Source organism: Dermacentor andersoni, chromosome 5 (genome assembly GCF_023375885.2).
Source record: "Dermacentor andersoni chromosome 5, qqDerAnde1_hic_scaffold, whole genome shotgun sequence".
Taxonomy (NCBI): Eukaryota; Metazoa; Arthropoda; class Arachnida; order Ixodida; family Ixodidae; genus Dermacentor; species Dermacentor andersoni.
This window is the reverse complement of record NC_092818.1, coordinates 102,686,011-102,703,737: the sequence shown is the minus strand read 5'-3', so window position 1 is coordinate 102,703,737 and position 17,727 is coordinate 102,686,011. Positions and strand designations below refer to the sequence as shown.

The 17,727-nt window shown below is 46.7% G+C and overlaps 1 protein-coding gene across 5 annotated transcripts in view; it reads right to left on the bottom strand.

Moving 5' to 3' along the window:
- The window catches only part of GluClalpha (glycine receptor alpha 1), a 398,335-nt gene that overhangs the window by 123,860 nt on the left and 256,748 nt on the right, over positions 1–17,727 (bottom strand). For all 5 annotated transcript variants that reach the window (XM_050178334.3, XM_055070894.2, XM_050178330.3 and 2 more), the window contains one exon: positions 16,706–16,830. In XM_050178334.3, the coding sequence (XP_050034291.1) occupies positions 16,706–16,791 (86 nt within the window). In that variant the 5' untranslated portion in view covers positions 16,792–16,830. The remainder of the gene's footprint in view (positions 1–16,705; positions 16,831–17,727) is intronic.

Below are 17,727 nucleotides of genomic sequence, written 5' to 3'. Positions count from 1 at the left end.
GCCTATAGTCATTTCAGAACACCCTTGACCCCTGAAGCTGACGTAAGGGCGGTAAATGTTCGCGTGGATTTTCGTTCAGTCTTTCGTTCAGCATGACAATTGGAATTTAACTTTTCTTCTTTTGAACTCCTTTCTACCTGACCTCAGTGCTGATTAGACTACAAAAACGTTTACACCTTTATGGTTGCTGGCTTGTCGCATGGCTAAGACCCTTTGCCTTAGGGCTACAAAAATTTATGGTACACGAGAGTGATCCCAAACTACACCTGCAATGAAATAATACCAAGCGGCGAGCGAACCCGTCCCTGTTATTCTCTGTTAGCCTCTCCAGTTATAGTAGACAGAGAGAGAGAAAGAGAGAGAAAGGCAAAGGAAAGACAGCGAGGTTAACCAGAAATTATCTCCGGTCGGCTACCCCGTACCGGGGAACAGGGAAAGTGATGCAGAAGATGGGAGGGAAAAAGAATACGAAAAAAAGACACACACACGCACACACACACACGCACACGCACACGCACACGCACACGCACACGCACACACACACACACACACACACACACACACACACACACACACACACACACACACGCACGCACACATACACACACTACAGAACTGTTCCTGGGGGCGCTGCCACGCAGTCTGCGAAGGCGTCACATAGTGTTACACACTTACAACGTCCCACTAATACATTCTACGTCACACAATATACAGTCACAATTTGTCACAATGTCCGGTGTGTTTTAAGCAACGCAGCAGTGCAACCCGCCGTGGTTGCTCAGTGGCTATGGTGTTGGGCTGCTGAGCACGAGGTCGCGGGATCGAATCCCGGCCACGGCGGCCGCATTTCGATGGGGGCGAAATGCGAAAACACCCGTGTACTTAGATTTAGGTGCACGTTAAAGAACCCCAGGTGGTCGAAATTTCCGGAGTCCTCCACTACGGCGTGCCTCATAATCAAAAAGTGGTTTTGGCACGTAAAACCCCATAATTTAATTAATTTTTAACGCAGCAGTGCCTTCATAGCGGTTAGCGCTCATGCTCGCATAGGCCAGTTTCCAAGAACGTTGTTTTCCGTAGTGGGCGCTTGTCCAGTTGGTCTAGCGAGGCTGAGAGGGCTGCTCTTTGCGGGTTGAAATGAGGGCACTCGCACACATGGTGCGCTACCCTTTCGCTGCTCTCGAAGTCACAAAGTGGGCTACTAACCATTCCGAACAGAAAAGAATAGGGATTTGAAAATGCTACTCCAAGCCACAGACGTCTAATTATAGTAGAATCCTGTGACGCAAACACGGTAAAGGACGCGTAGTTTGAAAACTATTTCTGGTGATCTTGCCGGTCTGTACTGGATGCCTGCCGAATTACGCATCCCAGCTAAGGGCTCGAACATGCACGCTAATTACTGAGTCTAAGGGAGGGTGCGCATTTTTTTTCGCAATGGCTTCCTTCGCTTTTTACGGATTGGTTGCTCATTAATCGTACGGAATTAACAAGCTCAAGTGAGTAAGCAAGTACGAAAAGAAAGAAACAAAAGAAGAGAGGAAAAGAAGAAAACAATTTTAATACAAGTACATTCGACGCGCTTTAAACAATATCAAAAAGTTTATAGCTTCTGTATCGTCTCCGAGCGTGGTATATCACCGGCGGCGCTGTACGCAGTTGTATTAAAGCACGCGCCTCATCTTTTTGCGATATAATGAGGATTTTACGAAGCGCCCAGCGAGCTTGCATAGAAATGCACGTTTGTTGAGAGGCCATCGAGAAATGCAAAAGTTGGAACGAGGATGTTTGACTCGATAGCAGTTTGCGAAGAAACGAACTTATCCGACATTAACCAAAAGCTCGCTGCAAAAAAGGCACGTTCTGTCGTGTACGCTTCTTGCCATGCCATTTTTGTCTCATTTATTCACGAGGCGCATCAGTTTCCAAATGCCTGCAATTAACCTGCGACTTTCCGGAGATCGCTGCGGATCGCTCTTTTGTTATTGGCCGCAAGTTCTTGTTTCACGTCTTTGCTTCGCCCCCCCCCCCCCCCCTTCTTGCCACCATTTTTTGTCTGAGCATAATGATTCTCAACAATTATGCGAATGAATTCTGCAGCTCATTAAAGTGCAGCGTGTGTATTCCACAGGTAATGAAGACAAAAGGAAAATAAAACGAGCCCGCACCGGAGCTGAATGTTGTTCAACTGCAGGACGGGTAAGTTAATACGACTGACATTGATAAACTCACATCTTCGCCAAGGATGCTGTCTGCGTTCGACTTGTAGTTCAATTTTGTTAGACGAACCAAAGCGAATTCAATCAGCAAAACTCTCTTGCGAAAAAAAAGCACTGGCTAGATATCAACGAACTTTACTGGAAACTGGCGCATCTGCTGTCTTGAGTACTACTATAAACAGAGTTTGTACGCAGAAACCAGTCTGTAGGCTAGAAGGCTCGTAACAGACCCTGGCCAGTCATATTTGTGAGAATATTATTAGCAAGGACAGCAGCGAATGGAAATATCATTTTACAATGAAAAAAGTTTCTGTAATTTGGTTCCTGAACTATACTCGGATTGTTGAACTTGCACAATAGATATACCAGAGAGAGAGAGAGAGAGAGAGAGGGAGAGGAAATTTATTTGAGGAAAAGCAGAAATGTCCGCTTCTCTTTTGCTTTGAGCTACTCTGCTCAGGGGTAAGGGGAATATGAAAAAAAAGAGATGTGTACAAGATAAGCTAATGAGTATAGCAACTGCACAAAGCGATTACATACACGTTCGTGAATAAATCGAGCCCTAAAAGTCAGGTCGAAAAGCAATGAAGTTATACCCCCTTAACGAAAACACAGTAACTCTGACACCAGAGCCGGTTTCGACATATCTTCTCGTGCTACTAACTGCGTTGACGTCATCACGTTTAGATCTTTCTCTCTGTCCCTCTTAGCAGACTTCACCGAGCCCAATATATCAGGTTTTCTAGGCTGCATGCTCCGCTTCCTCCGCTATTATTTACTATGAGCAAGGAAGATGGCGTTTTTAGGCACGTTTGACTAAAGCCTCTGGAAAAGAAGTTTTATCCAGGGGCTTTACGTTCGACTCGCGTGCGCTACATGAACCAGTTCACGAGGTGCTGCGCCCTGCCGTTCGTTTCAGCGGTGCAGCAATGGCGCCCACTGAACCACGCCATTCGTTTCAAAAAAGGTGCAGGAAAGGTGCGGGGCTGGTTCACGATTTCGCTGCACCCTCTCTACTGTCGGTGCAGACGTACAGCTGCGAACCAGCAGTGCAGCAGACGACACAGCGCACATGCGCAAGGGGCCGTTAAAACCCCGCTTACGTGCGTCTGCTGTGTCTACCCAAGCGCGTGTGTCTTTACGCCTTAGGAGGTGAACATACTAGCAGTTCACGACCTCTCAAACTTACGCACTCCGTGCGCATTAGTTGGTCAAAGCATAACGCTTGCACCGTGTCTGCACCTTGGTATTCGTTTCGCGTGTCGCGCTGTGCCTGCGGCGCAGAAATCGAGCAGCACAATTATTGAACTTCTCCTGAACCGCCGTGAACTGGTTCACAGGGGTGCAGGCGAATCGAATGGATCTTTCATAGCGCGCGACTGCTCTTTCTTTCTTTCTTTCTTTCTTTCTTTCTTTCTTTCTTTCTTTCTTTCTTTCTTTCTTTTTTTCTTTCTTTCTTTTTTTCTTTATTTCTTTCTTTCTTTCTTGTAGGGTCATCGGAAGAGCTCGCGTCCTTGTGCACTGACAACCGAAACTCACCAGCACAACGTACAACAACACAAGCTCGAAACCAGGAAACGCCGTGACGATGACGGCCGCCAAATGAGGCGGAAGGTTGCTGGGCACGCAAGAACAGGGGCCGCGACGTCGATTTTGATTGATGCATATGTTGTTGACGCGAAATGAAGCATTCAGTGTTTCCAGGGACTTCCGTGTACAGAATGGGCGATCGTACTTTCCTTGAGTTACAAGCCCATCGATCGTACCTATTCATGTACCACACCATATCCGCGGCACCGCCCACGCCAAGTATACAGCTACGCGTGGCGGTTTGTAGCGTGCACTATATCAAAGTTGTAAGGCTATTTGGCTGTAACTGGGACTGCTACGGCTCCAGACCGACAATAGAGGAAAAGTACCTATCGTCGTTGTTTGCCTTCAAGTGTTGTTTCACGATACCCTCCTTCTCCGAACAAGTGTCTGCGCACGAGGGCGGAATATATAGTGGTGTACCGCTATAAAAAAATCGATAGCGTATTCTGAAAGGTTATTACGCTGCTGCACAGGAATCGGCGCTGCTACCGGCGGGTTAACTTCTTCGCCAACTTGCTGTCTGGCAGCAAAAGCGCTGTCTTAAAAAAAAGCTTATGCAACAAAACTGCATACACCATCAGCTACAGGCCATAGCGTATCCTTCTTGCTTACGTAAAAGCAATGTATAAGCAAGAATAAACTACAGTTCATATTAGGTTACACCACCGCTGGCATGTGCGCATAAAACGCTGTCACGCATATAGGAGCATCAAGCGGTCGTCTCTACCACTATAAGGTTACTCCTTTTGCGTGCATAGTGAAAAGGGTCGCATGGCGAGAAAGCTTCAAATGGAAGGGCATACATAAAAAAAAAAAGAAAGAGAGAAAAAACGCAGAGATCCCAAACAGGGCCTGACTGGTAGGTAGGAGTGTGTTTACGGCCACTGGAGTGGCTGCTGAGTGCACTATTAGTAACCCTTGGATGGTGTGCATTCGGCTGGCTATTCTTGTTCACCTTGTAGGTGCTGCGAACGGAAAGAGAAATCACCGACTTGATGTGCCAGCGCAATGAAAGCAATAGGTGGCTACGTGCTGCAGACAGCTATGCAGAAAGTGCCACGCACCATTACCTCTAAAAAGAGCCTCGAAGCTAAAAACTAAGCGTTCCAGCAAAGCCCGCACGCAAGAGTAGAAGCTGTGCAGCGTATATGCTTCGACCTCGATCCAGAGCAAGCGCAATTTCGTAAGATGAACGCAGGTGCGTTGCACTTGATTTCAGAAATAGCGGGCAACTACTTGCGACAGCTATAAAAAAAGAAGAAAAAAGATGAAAAGCAAAAAGAAAGAAGGAAGGCAAGACAGACTCCATATTGCCGTCCAGTGTTCTCTGCAACCGGAAGAAGAGCGTGCTCGGGTGCCGGTCTCACGTCAGTTCAGGACGGCCACAAAACAAGTCTCTAATTAATCTCTCATTCATGCGATCCAATCAGGACGCCCATCAGCGCACGCCGGCTCGGCTACATTCGCATTAACGCGCGCGGGTCCCTTCAGCGCGCCGGAGGCCCGCAAAGCGCAAAGCGGCCACGCGCGCACTTTCCAGCTCGTGAATACATTACGGCCCGCGCTGCTTTGCGAACGACTCGCTCGTCTCCTCCGCCCCTCCCCCTCCCCTGCGCCCCTTTTCCGTATCTTGCTGCTCCACTTTCTCCCTTCGCGACCTCGCTCCCTCGCCGCGTTCCTTCGCGTCATCTTTTTTTTCTTTCGTGCCCGCTCTGGCATGCGCTCCACCCCGAGCACTATATACTGCGGTAGTTGCATAATGTTTCGTTTAGCTTCCTTGTATTCCGAGCTTATGCATATATTTTGCATGCATATGCCAAGGAGGAACTGGAAAGCTTGTCACCGATGGCAACGACACGCGGCTGGAAGAAGCAAAACGCATATAAACGAGGTAGGAGAGGGAGAGATACATCAACGTGACGTCGACAAGCTTCAAATTCAAGGAGTCGCGCATTTAAAAATAAAGTCGCAGTTTCTCCCCGAAGGCGAAGCATCGATTGCGATAGCAAATTATTCGCGCACGACCATACGAAGTAAGGATAGTATCTTTGTCGGCCGTATAAATTTGTAAGCTTAGGCATATTAGTGAAATTCACAAGCATGGTGTCACGAGCGTACAAGCAAAGATGAACACATCTCCCTTGATGACCGCAGAAGTTCATTGTCAAAACGCTGGAGTGAGGAAACGCGGCAGCCGTAGCGAGCGAACTGACCTTCGTGCCACGTCTCGTATCAACGCCAACTAAGCCGCGAAAGCACAGCGCACGGCGGACTCTGTCCCCGTCGCAGATGGCTTTCAATATACAGCGGCCCGGGTGGGCGCGCGCTTTTCCCCCTTGCGCGCGCGACATTGAGCCGCATTCGCCGGCTTACCGTCGCGAGTTTTCACTTGCGCATACAGCATGCGGCGCGCGGCGACGATATTATCGCCCTTCGATTTTATGCGAAACCACACGGCGACGGCGAGGCTAATGGCAGAAATGCGCCTGAAAAGTCCACGCAATTGCTATCGCTATAAAATGGCACTGATGGGAAGTGTAATGTTGCGCTAAACCCGGTGTGGCACATTTACATAGCGGCAAATGGGCCAGTCGTGGCGCGTGCGGAGGTTACGAAAAAGGTGAAAGAAGAAAAGAAAAACGAAACAAAAAGTACGTATATATATATATATATATATATATATATATATATATATATATATATATATATATATATATATTGCTCGAGGCAAGTTCTAGTTCAAGTCTATTCACATTTTCCTGCGTACATGATAACAGCTTTAGTGAGGTTATTACATTCAGTGGTCCCATAGCTAGGAAGCTGTCAGGGGGACCACCTAGTACTATACAGATCAAGTATAGATTGCAGCATGCTACAAAAGGGATACGTGAGCAATTAGTTACATGGAAGGTGAGAGAGCCTCGCGACGTAAAGAAAAATATAAATATTTTATGTACACATTTACGTGTTGTACAGCACAAACATAATAGAGGAGCGTTCCGATTCCGATCTCTGAATGGCGGTTAAGTAAGGCCACGTGAAATGCCAGGGAAATTAGCAGGCTAGGTAATCACACACAAAAAAAAAGGAAAAGGAAACTGACTCGCCATCCCGGCCCTGTGGAAATGGATGTCCAGCGAAGCTGTTGAAAACCACCACTAGCCGTCGCCTCTTCAGCTTGCGCATCAGTAATTTTTACCATGCACCGTATGCAGGAAGCACTACGTCTTTGGCATCGCTATAAGGGGCATTTTATCATCAATTATGTGGTTCGGATGCCCGTTTTATACTTGTTCTTTATTGAAATGAATGCTGTTCTGTATGTTGCATGCGTCACTTCCAAAGAATGCATGCACTTTTCGCTTCACTTTTCTGAGTGTCTGAACCCTGCTTTACGTCCGGCTCACATTTTTGCCCACGGACGACGGCACGAAAGATGTCGACCGTCGTGAGGCTGGCAGTTTCGTTGTAAAAATTAGCAGACCTGGGCGATTTATTCAGCTCAGAACCTAATTATTGCTGCGGCTGCGGGTTCTCAGAGCGCATACCGTTATCTTGATGTTGATTCCTTCAAACGTCTCTCAAGAAGTTATTTTTCGCAATGAACACTAGCGGTAGAGAGCGAGCGCGCATTAGGGAGGCACTATGATGCACTTAACTTCGCCATCGTCCGATGCAGTGCTACCTGCTATAAAAAGGTATGTTGCGGTGTGCGTAAGCGTAAATACAACGTGGTAACCCACAGGGCATGTGCATGACGTTCTTTAAGAAAACGAAAAAAAAAAAACGGGCGGCGAGGAACAATTGGGGGGTGGGTGAAAAAGGCACTCTCTGTGTCGCCCTTCACGCGCCGCTGTAGCTTAGTGGCTATAACACAGCGCTGCTAAGCTTGAGGTCACGGATTCGGTCCTGGCTACGGATGCGAAAAAAAAAAAAATGTTCGTGTAGTTAGACATGGGTGCACGCTAAAACACTTCAGGTGGTCTAAGTTAATACGGAGTCCTCCACTACGGCGTGCCTCGTAATCATATCTGGGTTCTGGCACGTAATACCCCATAACTTAATTTTATTAATTATGCTGCCCTTCATTGTCGCGGTTATGGTAACATTTTTGGTTATAAGAAGTACTTGACAAACTGCCACAGCAACTAACTCTTCTGAGGAGGCGTCGTATGCCAGAAAGAACGCAAATAAATGACAGACGCGACGTTGAAAAAACTTGGAGAACGCTTAAGCTTCACCTTTAAGAATGGAACGCGACAGCGCTGTCGGGTCCCGTCGACACCGGCACAAGATATCCTGCGACATGTGGCCCGATAGAAAACAACGGTGGGCCTACATTGGCGGCAGTGCAGGGCAGAGCAATGGCTCATACCCCCTGTGAAGCAGAGTCTACAAGCACTGACTCATCAATGGCTGATAACGCCGTAAACAAGGATAAAGGAGTTTGTGTTTGAGTTTCCGCGTAACAAAATTATGTTATCTCGTACATACAAATTATTTTCTCGTATATTCAAATTACAATCCGACGCTATCATGTCTGTAGGTTGTGTGCAAGTCGGACTTTACGAATTTCCTGACCCATCTTACCTTTAAATATTCAATTAGTTCAATAACGCCTCTACGTCACGCCGAAGGTCTGCATGATTCTGGTTTGGATTATTGTTACGGACAACGCCGTGAATGGCGGACGCCAACACCGGACTTTCTCTTCTTTTTTTGTGACATGGGGCCCTTAATCTTATCGCGTTAAAACGCGCGCAATGATATCACTGTGATGTCAAAGTTTATATGAGCATCGAGCCAGGTAAATCGCGGTTTAACAATACAAGAAAAACACTATACATGTATATTAGATGGCATTCAAGTGTAAACAAAAATCAAAGATGGCAAGGCAGGCGTACTTTGTAGGCAAACCCAAGTTAGTGACAGGGCAACAAACTATACCTGACCTGACTCTGACTATGGGTCATAGACGCCGCTGTTTCGTTGCGGAATTCTGAAGTGGTAACTTGGGGTGCAATCGGAGATGCTTGTTCGGCGCGTTCGTTCGGTTACCGGCGCGCGCGATTGGCCTACTCCGCGCCGACGTCGCCAGCCGCGGGGCGCGGCTACGTTTTTGGTGACGTCAAAATGACGACACGCTCCTGTCAATCATCCTCCCACTGAGCTTTTCGTCTGTTAGGTTCCGAACCCGACGGGAGCTGGGAAGTTTGGAGCGATCATACAGCTTCGCATGGTATACATCTGGTGGATTGGATTGGATCCTACCAGCGGCTGTGGCATGACACGTTTGGATCCAATCCATAGTTTAATTCGCCGTTGGGAACTTAGGTTGCTACGCTGGCGTTTCCAGAGGAAGGAGGAGAGCGTGTGGCGGTGCGAAACGCGTTTGAAGAAATGGCAGAAAGTGGATTCCGGCGTCGTTTTGGTTTCTCGAAACAAATAATTCGTTGGTTGTACAGAGAAATTGACCCCATCATCGGTGCCAGCGAGCCATTGGAATGTTGTCGCTGCCTCTTGAAAAGTGCGCCACTCTTCCCGTCGTTTTTTTTTTTCTATTTTCTTCTCGCTGTGCGCGACACTACCTAGGGATGACGCAAAGAAACTAATAGTTATAAATTGCAGTAGTCACACGTACTACTATTTGAAAACTTGTTTAGGCTTGAGAAGAAAAAATACATTTCTTTAGATAAAGATTTCATTCATTTAGAAGACGAGAAACATTTCGTTTTGTAGTATACTGTCTGCAAGCAGACGACAAACGACGGAAGTAAACTTCCGGGGAGGTCACCGCTTCCTGATTGGATGCTCTCTCCGCCTCGCTGTCACAAATTTTGCATACTGCAACTGTGTGACGTTGCAGCAACCGAACATAACGCGTATCGTACAAAATATCTCCGATCGCGCCCCTGGTCTTCATCTTCCTTTCTATCAAATGAAAAGAAAACATAGACAGATTATGAAGAAGCGGCCAGTGAGTCTAGATTGTTTTTATTCTTCTAATCAGTTCTTCTTTGATGAAATGCTTTCATCATTGTGCTTGTCGTGAAGCTAACGCCATTGCTGCTATTAGATGCTAAGGCGCCCACGAAAGCCTCATAAGAAACTTTCAGCGTACAACCGCTGTTCGGTGCCACATTTAGACAAATTATGCAAACGAACAAAAAATGAAGCAGTTTTTCCAGTTAAATGGGCTTGAAGGAGAACCGCGAGAAATGAGCTTGTTTCCGGGCTGATTTAAATACACCCGAAACCTGTGCATGCAACCAGTTAACGGGTGAGCACCGTCGCAGTGGTTGCTAAACGTGCACCGACATTCTCCAATTTCTCGTTCGACCATTCTATGTTTGTAAGCTTTGGCACGTGCGCATCAACGCGAATGTCGCGCAATGGGCTACGCTGAAGCTCCACGATCACGTGACAGGACCGCCTGCATGCGGCAACATTCCCGATGCATAGCTGGGAAGAAATTAACTTAGTGCCGAGCTTAATTTATCCGAGATTGTTCCACAGTTTGGTAGAATATTTTGCTGTGATAAGCATAAAAACACGCGCGTGCAAAATAAATAAATAAATAAATAAATAAATAAATAAATAAATAAATAAATGAATGAATGAATGAATGAATGAATGAATGAATGAATGAATGAATGAAAAACTGCTAATAAATAAAGCAACAGCCTAAGTGAAACGGGACCAGCCTTTCGGCTTCTCGTACTTCGCTTTGCGTCATTCTGTGGTCACGATGGATGGCTGGCCCCCCCGGGCCCCGCTTTAAGTTCGCGTTAACGCACGGAAGCCTCGCTGCGCAAGTGACGTACATACACGCGCTCTCGAGAACGTCGACAGTCTGCCCGCACGCGCCTACTTTGTCTCGTTAATTGGGTTACGAAACAGACGCTCGTTATGGGCGCGACAGCTTGCAGAGAGGAGCTTAGCGATTCCTATGAGGGCCACGAAGGCGCGCTATCGGCGACGCGAGTCCCTGGAAACTGTAGAATAAGGTGGTACTGAGGGAAAGAAAGAAAGAAAAAAAGATAGATAGATAGATAGATAGATAGATAGATAGATAGATAGATAGATAGATAGATAGATAGATAGATAGATAGATAGATAGATAGATAGATAGATAGATAGATAGATAGATAGATAGATAGATAGATAGATAGATAGATAGATAGATAGATAGATAGATAGATAGATAGATAGATAGATACTAAGTAGCGATCATGGCCCGGGCAACATAGAAGTCCTGTTCGCTTAGTGTAGGAACCAAATCGGGATGAGCACAGAGCGGTAAAACTAGGCATTTGGTCATCGTCAACAGGCTGATCCTTCGCGAAGCGCTCACGGGCGGCGGGGGCATGAATCCGGCGCTCAAATGCGGGCGCTACACGCCTAAATTGGAAACCTGCGTGGCCGATTTGAAGAAAACGCAGCCTTGCGTTGAGCAGCCACGTTGACAAGCTCTGCCAAGAAGCTTACGCTGCGGGGGGTTTGAGCGACGAACCTTAGGAAAACGGGGGTTTGTGCTTTTCCCTCCCGAGCCGAAAGGAGCGCGATGCGCGCCCTCTTTCGGCCCGAGCGGTCAACGCCAGAAGCGTCTGACCAGCGAGCGGTCGTCCGGGTCCAAAGAGAACACAATCGCTCCCAGTAGCCACCACCAGCTCTGGCCGCCGGGGAGGGTTGCAATCCCAGCGCGCCGCCATACCCGGGCGCAAGCTTCGAGTTTGGCTTTCGATGTAGAGGGTCGTAATCCTATTACGCGCCGGCTAATCCAGCGAAATGGGCTTGCCTCCAACCACGTGCCGGTAGCGTCTTCTGACGTCTTTGTAAACGCCCGTCGAGCTGACCGCCTCGTTCTCTGCAGCTTATTTGGTTCCTAATTCCTCCGTCGTTGCTTTTGCCCGAGGTCGGCAGTGGCATTCCTCGTGAAAGCGCCGAAAGAATCCTTTTTTTTTTTTGCGCGACGAAACAGCGCGAATACGAAAGTGCTAACAAAACTAAAACGAGAAAACTCGGAATGAATACAAAAAGACAATTTTACTCCGAATTCTCTGTCTCTCTTTCTTATTATCCGTCGCACTTTCGTGCTTTCTTGAGCGTGGTGCGCTTGAAATTGTGAAACGCATCCTTGGGCACACCTTGGTCGCGTTTTGAAGAAACTCTGGGAAGTCTAGAGCTTGAACGACGTTTAACTCACAGAATCTTCGTGTACTTTTGTAAACATTCTGTGTAATTAAAAATTTATTCAATAAATATTGCTTATTGGGTCCTTTTAAAAAAAACTTGGCTTTCAAAACTCTTTAAATAACAAAAACAAAAAAGGGCGCCTTTGAAGTTTTATAGAGCTTCAACCAAAAATATTCTCGTGTTCATTTAATTTGCTTTTTTATATACGTACTTTACGAGAGAACAAGCTCTTATGCAATATGGTAAAATAATATCGACTACACGCAGACCTGCGACCCTGTTGGAGTGGTCGGCCTGCTCCTCTCAAGGCATCATGATGGCACTGCTCGAACAGATTAGATTTCTAGACCTGGCTGACGTCTAGGGCTCTCTTTTCCTAGTAGAACCGGACTGGATTGTCACGTTAAATAATGCTGTTGTCCTTCTGCTAATGTACCCGACAAGAACATCGTAGAAAAGCTCCGCAGTATCCAGCGCTGCCCTGAACTTTGTGCACGACTGTTCACTGGTACCTGTTTTGGACACACCATCACTGAAGTTCTCCATGTCGTTCGCTGGAAAGGCGGCTATTTTGCATAAATAGCATTGTTTTAATGACATTTCTAACTCTCTGCCGTCAGCCAAATCAAGATAAGTGGACCATATTAAGGGTGGTTCGAAGGTGTTTTACGAATGGAGGCAATCATAGGCGTAGTCATTCAAGTCGCAAAAGTATTGAAGTGGCGGAAAGCGGCTTTAGCGTCATTCAGTTTTCAAATTTCACGATTTTGAGGCATGAGAAGAAGATCACGGGTGATAACAAGAAATAAAGGCGTGGGTCGATGCTGCACGCTTAAATACAGCGCGTCCTCGGTTGCCTGAACTAAATGTAGAAATGGCTTGAGTCATCATGATGCATCTTACTGTCTAGCTTGTAACAACTTGTGCCTTTCTTCTTAGTAGTTTGCAGATTGATAGAAATAGACATTTGGTGATGGACCACTGCTGCTTACGCTCTAATTACACCGCTAACGCCATTTACTGTTTCTTCCTAATCGATGTAGCAACCTTTGTTTCATTTAACCTAATGCGCTCCATTTACACATGTACTTGCATTTGTCAATGTAAATAGCTTTGTTTTTGTAATAGCAGAATGCATTCGCCAACAATGACATTTAAATTCATCTTAATACTGATGATCTGCCTCGTAAGAAATGTATACAACCTCAGCCTACAAAACCATATTTACTTTTCTCGCCCACAAAAGTAGACGCCGAGCGAAGTAGAATAAATTTGAGAAATAGACCAGCTTGGTTTCGAAAGTGAACTTGTGGAAGGACGATGTGAACAGAGTTACCTGTCTTGAATGATATTTAAAGAAAGGATAAGGAAGAGTGATGAGTCTCTTTTAAGCAGACATGTTGAGTTCAAGCATGCTTCGTGAGTGTCGACAAGTCCGAGAAGATAGCCCAGTGCGAAACCATGTACCAATTCACTAAATTTACAAACCTTACGATTTCGATATTGTCGTACGGACAGATCATCAATCAAACAGCAGGAAAAAAAGACAGCCACTAACGTGTAGCCTGACGGGAAATGTTCACGGGTGACAAACGCCTTTTTTTTTTTTTTTGACGATGGACGAGGGGGGGGGGGAACAAAAGTTATCGTGAGGGGGCGCATTGACGCAGTTTGTGTGAAAAGCCTTTTTTAATTTGATTGATTCATGAAGTTTAACGTCCCAAACTATGCACAGCTGTGAGAGAAGCCGCAGGGAAGGTTTCCGGAATAATTTTGACCACCGGGTTTTTTTTATTTGACGCGCACCTAAGCCTAAATACCCGAGCGCTTTTGTATTTTGCCTTTGTTGTATTTCGCGTTTTTGTTTTATGAAACATGAGCGCAGAAACGCAAGGAGAAAGACAACATATCGGTTGGTGCTTACAAGAGAAGACATCTGATAGAGTTTTCTCGCATCCACTGAATATCTAATCCGTCCCCGGCGCGCCTGGGTTTGCCAAGAGGTGAGAGACGATTCGGGTGACAGTGAAGTTCATTAGCGCCGGTACCTCGGGGCTAACGAACTCAATCAGGGCCGGATTAGCAACACCGTCTTCTTAATCCGACCCTGGCTGAAAGTCAGTTCTTGTGGCGTCCCTTCTTTCGTTTGTCCCGATTATCACGGTGTCCCGCTTCAGTGTGGCAGGTTTACAGTGACTCGGCTGGTCTGCTATCCTTCTACAGTGTATCGACCAGAACACTTGCCTTGGATGCCGCGGCATCGCATTTCAAAGAAAGTGACATCAAGGCGCAGTTACTGTAACTAACTGGACAATCACTACTGTGGATTGTGCTTCTGGCTGTGTAACTTGCAAGTATACACTGATCTGTATACTTGCGCACGATCATTTCTGAAGCCGAGCTGCTCTACAGGGGCAAGTAGAAGTCGTGGCAACTATAACGCGACGCGTGGTTTTGTTTATGTTTCTGCCGCGGATAAGTTGCATCGAATTGCCGCAGTTATGTTATCGGACTCGCATGATACGCGCTCGCTGTACCAGTAACATGGTGAATGTTGTTGCCGACTCGCTGGGAAGAAAAGCCTGGCTATTCAGATTGTAATTGTCCGTGATCCCATTGAGGACAGAGCCAGCAACCGGCGGCAGGGGTAGTAGGCCTACATGTAATCCAATTCGATATACGAGTGCGTTCCTGTACGTGAAGTATTCAGCAGAGTAGCAGCAGCAGCAGCAGCAGCCATGGACAGTACTGTTTGGCAGGGTTCACCTAGAAAGGGTTGCTCTAACAACTCCCGCGTAACAAACTGGGGATCGGATATGCCGAAATGGGCCGTGCGTTGCCAGCGCCATAAAGATACTGACATGTTGCATACGCGGAGTACAAGGGAGATATTTTTTTAAGGTTTTACTTTGCTTAGGCCTATAGAAAATTTACTGCCTATTAAACGTGGTACTGTGTTTATTTTTCGTGTCCACTGGTGATAAAAAATACGTACGGAACGAACACATTACAGTTGGTTTAAGTTCGTTACAGGCGAGTAGAATATCTTGAGTTGACAGTTAGTTTATTTCTTCGATTGTTTACTAACTGCGATAGCCCGGAAAAAAGACAACGCGAGAGGAATAACACTGATAAAGCGCGGACTAGCAACTGGTTCATTGAAACCTGGGCCGCGGGTGCGGGATATACCGTGCGCTCAACTTTCATTGCAAAGGGAGGGCAAAGACAGCCAGCCGCTATGCATGGAAAGGTGAAACGCCAAGCGGCACCGCACATTCACCGAATGTCGCACAACTCCAAGAAAGTCGCGAACCGATACGGCGTTGCCTTGTTGTTCCCTGCACTGTGAAAACTCGCAAGATTGCGTTCGCGTATTTCTGATCACGGTGTTCCTGACGAATACTCTAGTGGCTGAGACAAGAAGTATGCAATGCACAGGGTTACTGTGCATTGTCAATGTATGCGCATGCGCAGTTGATCTTCACCTCGCGGCATATCTTGTTTGGACACATACCACGTGGCCTATACCCAGTGACCGAAGTTGCCTACCAAGCCAGACAGCAGTCAGTAGCAAGTTGTGTATTCGGGCACATACCTAGGGGCTCGCGGTGTATGCTCGGCGAGGCAGCAACTATACTCACGGAAAACTTTCTGTGGCAATGAAGGGAAAGCTACGGGGACGGGGCTTCTGCACATGTGTCACCGCGCCAAGTGGTCCGCCAGCGCATGACAGTGCTATTGGTTGCTCAGAGCAGACGCAGCTTCTACGGCCGACGGTTTAGCGTTTGTCCAGATGCGGAAGAGAAAAGCCGCAAAATAAGTAAACTTTTACATTCATTGGTGTGTTGTATCTTAGTTAACTGTTGCTAATAGGGTGTTCATGCTTTCTCTTCCCCACCTTAAGCTAACATGGATGAAAATACGGGGCTCTTTTCAGAAGCGCTCTCACTTGTGCACGCTTTGCCTCCGTAGCTTTCCCTTCATCGCCACAGAAAGCTGTCCGCGACTACAGCACGTACTTAGGGCCTAAGCAAGCAGACAGCTCGAGTCACTGGGTACGTAAGGGTTGCGATGAAGATACTGCAAACAAGGTGAAGTTCCGCATACTCTGTGAATAATGCTAGTTGAATTAAAAATAACGGACAATCACGGTAGCGAGTAAAGAAGAAAGAGATTTTAGCACCCGATCACGTAATTATCACGAGGCACCTTGACCCATATCCCTTTCTCCTTCACGTCAAATAAGCAACATAAATAAGCAACGACAACAACAACAACAACAAAAAAGAATTAAAATGCCTACGCAAGGGTACAGTCGCTTCGAGGAAACTTATGGCAGATTATTCGTTTTATTAAAGCACAAATGTGTATTTCACACCTGACCTGCCCCGTTTATCTTGAAATGATGTTTCGCAACTTAAGCCAAGCATCAAGAAGTTACGAATGCACGTGACTTCCGTTGGGTGGCTCAAGCGGGCCCCGGACTGCACCCTTCCTGCGTTGTAGACGCGGACTGCACTGCGAGCTCACGCTACCCGACCCTCGCGTACGAGAAAGGCACACAAGTGGCGGTGGTGCGTTTCAGCGCGAACGCCTCAACTCCCTCGTCCGTCGCAAAACACTTTGCCAGTCTCCCAGTGCCTGAACGGCTTCACTTTATAGTTACGCTTAGAATGGAAGAAGCCAGGTGTACTCACCATGCCGATGGACACGACAGAAGAATCAACAAGAAAAACGCTAGAGCCACTAGTGGGACACAAAAGCGCCATGAATGTACGCTCATGGTGACGGGCGAGTCTCGGTCAGCGCTGTTCGCTCATTCCTGCGAGAGGGAACGGGAGGGCAGGAAAGGAGAGAGAGAGAGAGAGAAGGACGTTAACAGGATTAGCCATTGCCTGCGAGGATCAATAGCGGCACATTCTATTTCGCGATGAACCCACCGGTGGCGTCAGGTTCACACGCAAAGCACATAAAGAATGTATTTTTTATTCCACGCATGGCTCGCGGAAAATCCTCCCGGAGCAAAAAAAAAAAAAAAAATCTAGAAAAAAGCACATTGAGTATTGAAGCTCTGCTCTTTAAGAGGGAGTTCGCAACTTTTACCGAAATATATTTATACAAAGAGTGTCCGAATATTTGATACTTCAATAAGTACCAAATGGAATAAGAACCCACGTCTCTGCATTACTCGTGCGATGCTCTTGCCAATTGAGCTACCGCGGCCCCGTTTTCCCATCCACTTTCATGAGCATTTGTGTGTGTACATACTAAATCTGGCCCTGGGAGTGCCACGACTGACGGTTACTGCGGCGGACGTAAAGCATCCTTTCAACCGCAGGCGTCACGGAGTGCGTGAACTCGGAAAAATGCTAGAATAAAGTGAGCCTTTATTTTCTTGTGAAGTTTCCACTGTTCTGTGCACCTTTTCGGTATTTTTTGTTTGCTGTCGTGCAAGTGTAACGGTGAGTATCAGCAAGCTGGCCGGGGTGCCTGCCTTATATATATATATAAGGCAGAATTATTCGTCTCTATCATTCATAATGCCGAAATATTCCTTGGCACATATAATGTTTCAAGAAATCCATGTGTTCCGCAAAGCGAAATATGACCTTTGCACTTTGCGGTGGTTTGGAAGAAAAGGAGGACAACTGTAACTGCAGACAGCATTATTTCAATGAAAACGAGAAATATTGCCAACACTCGTATTCAAGGCAACGGC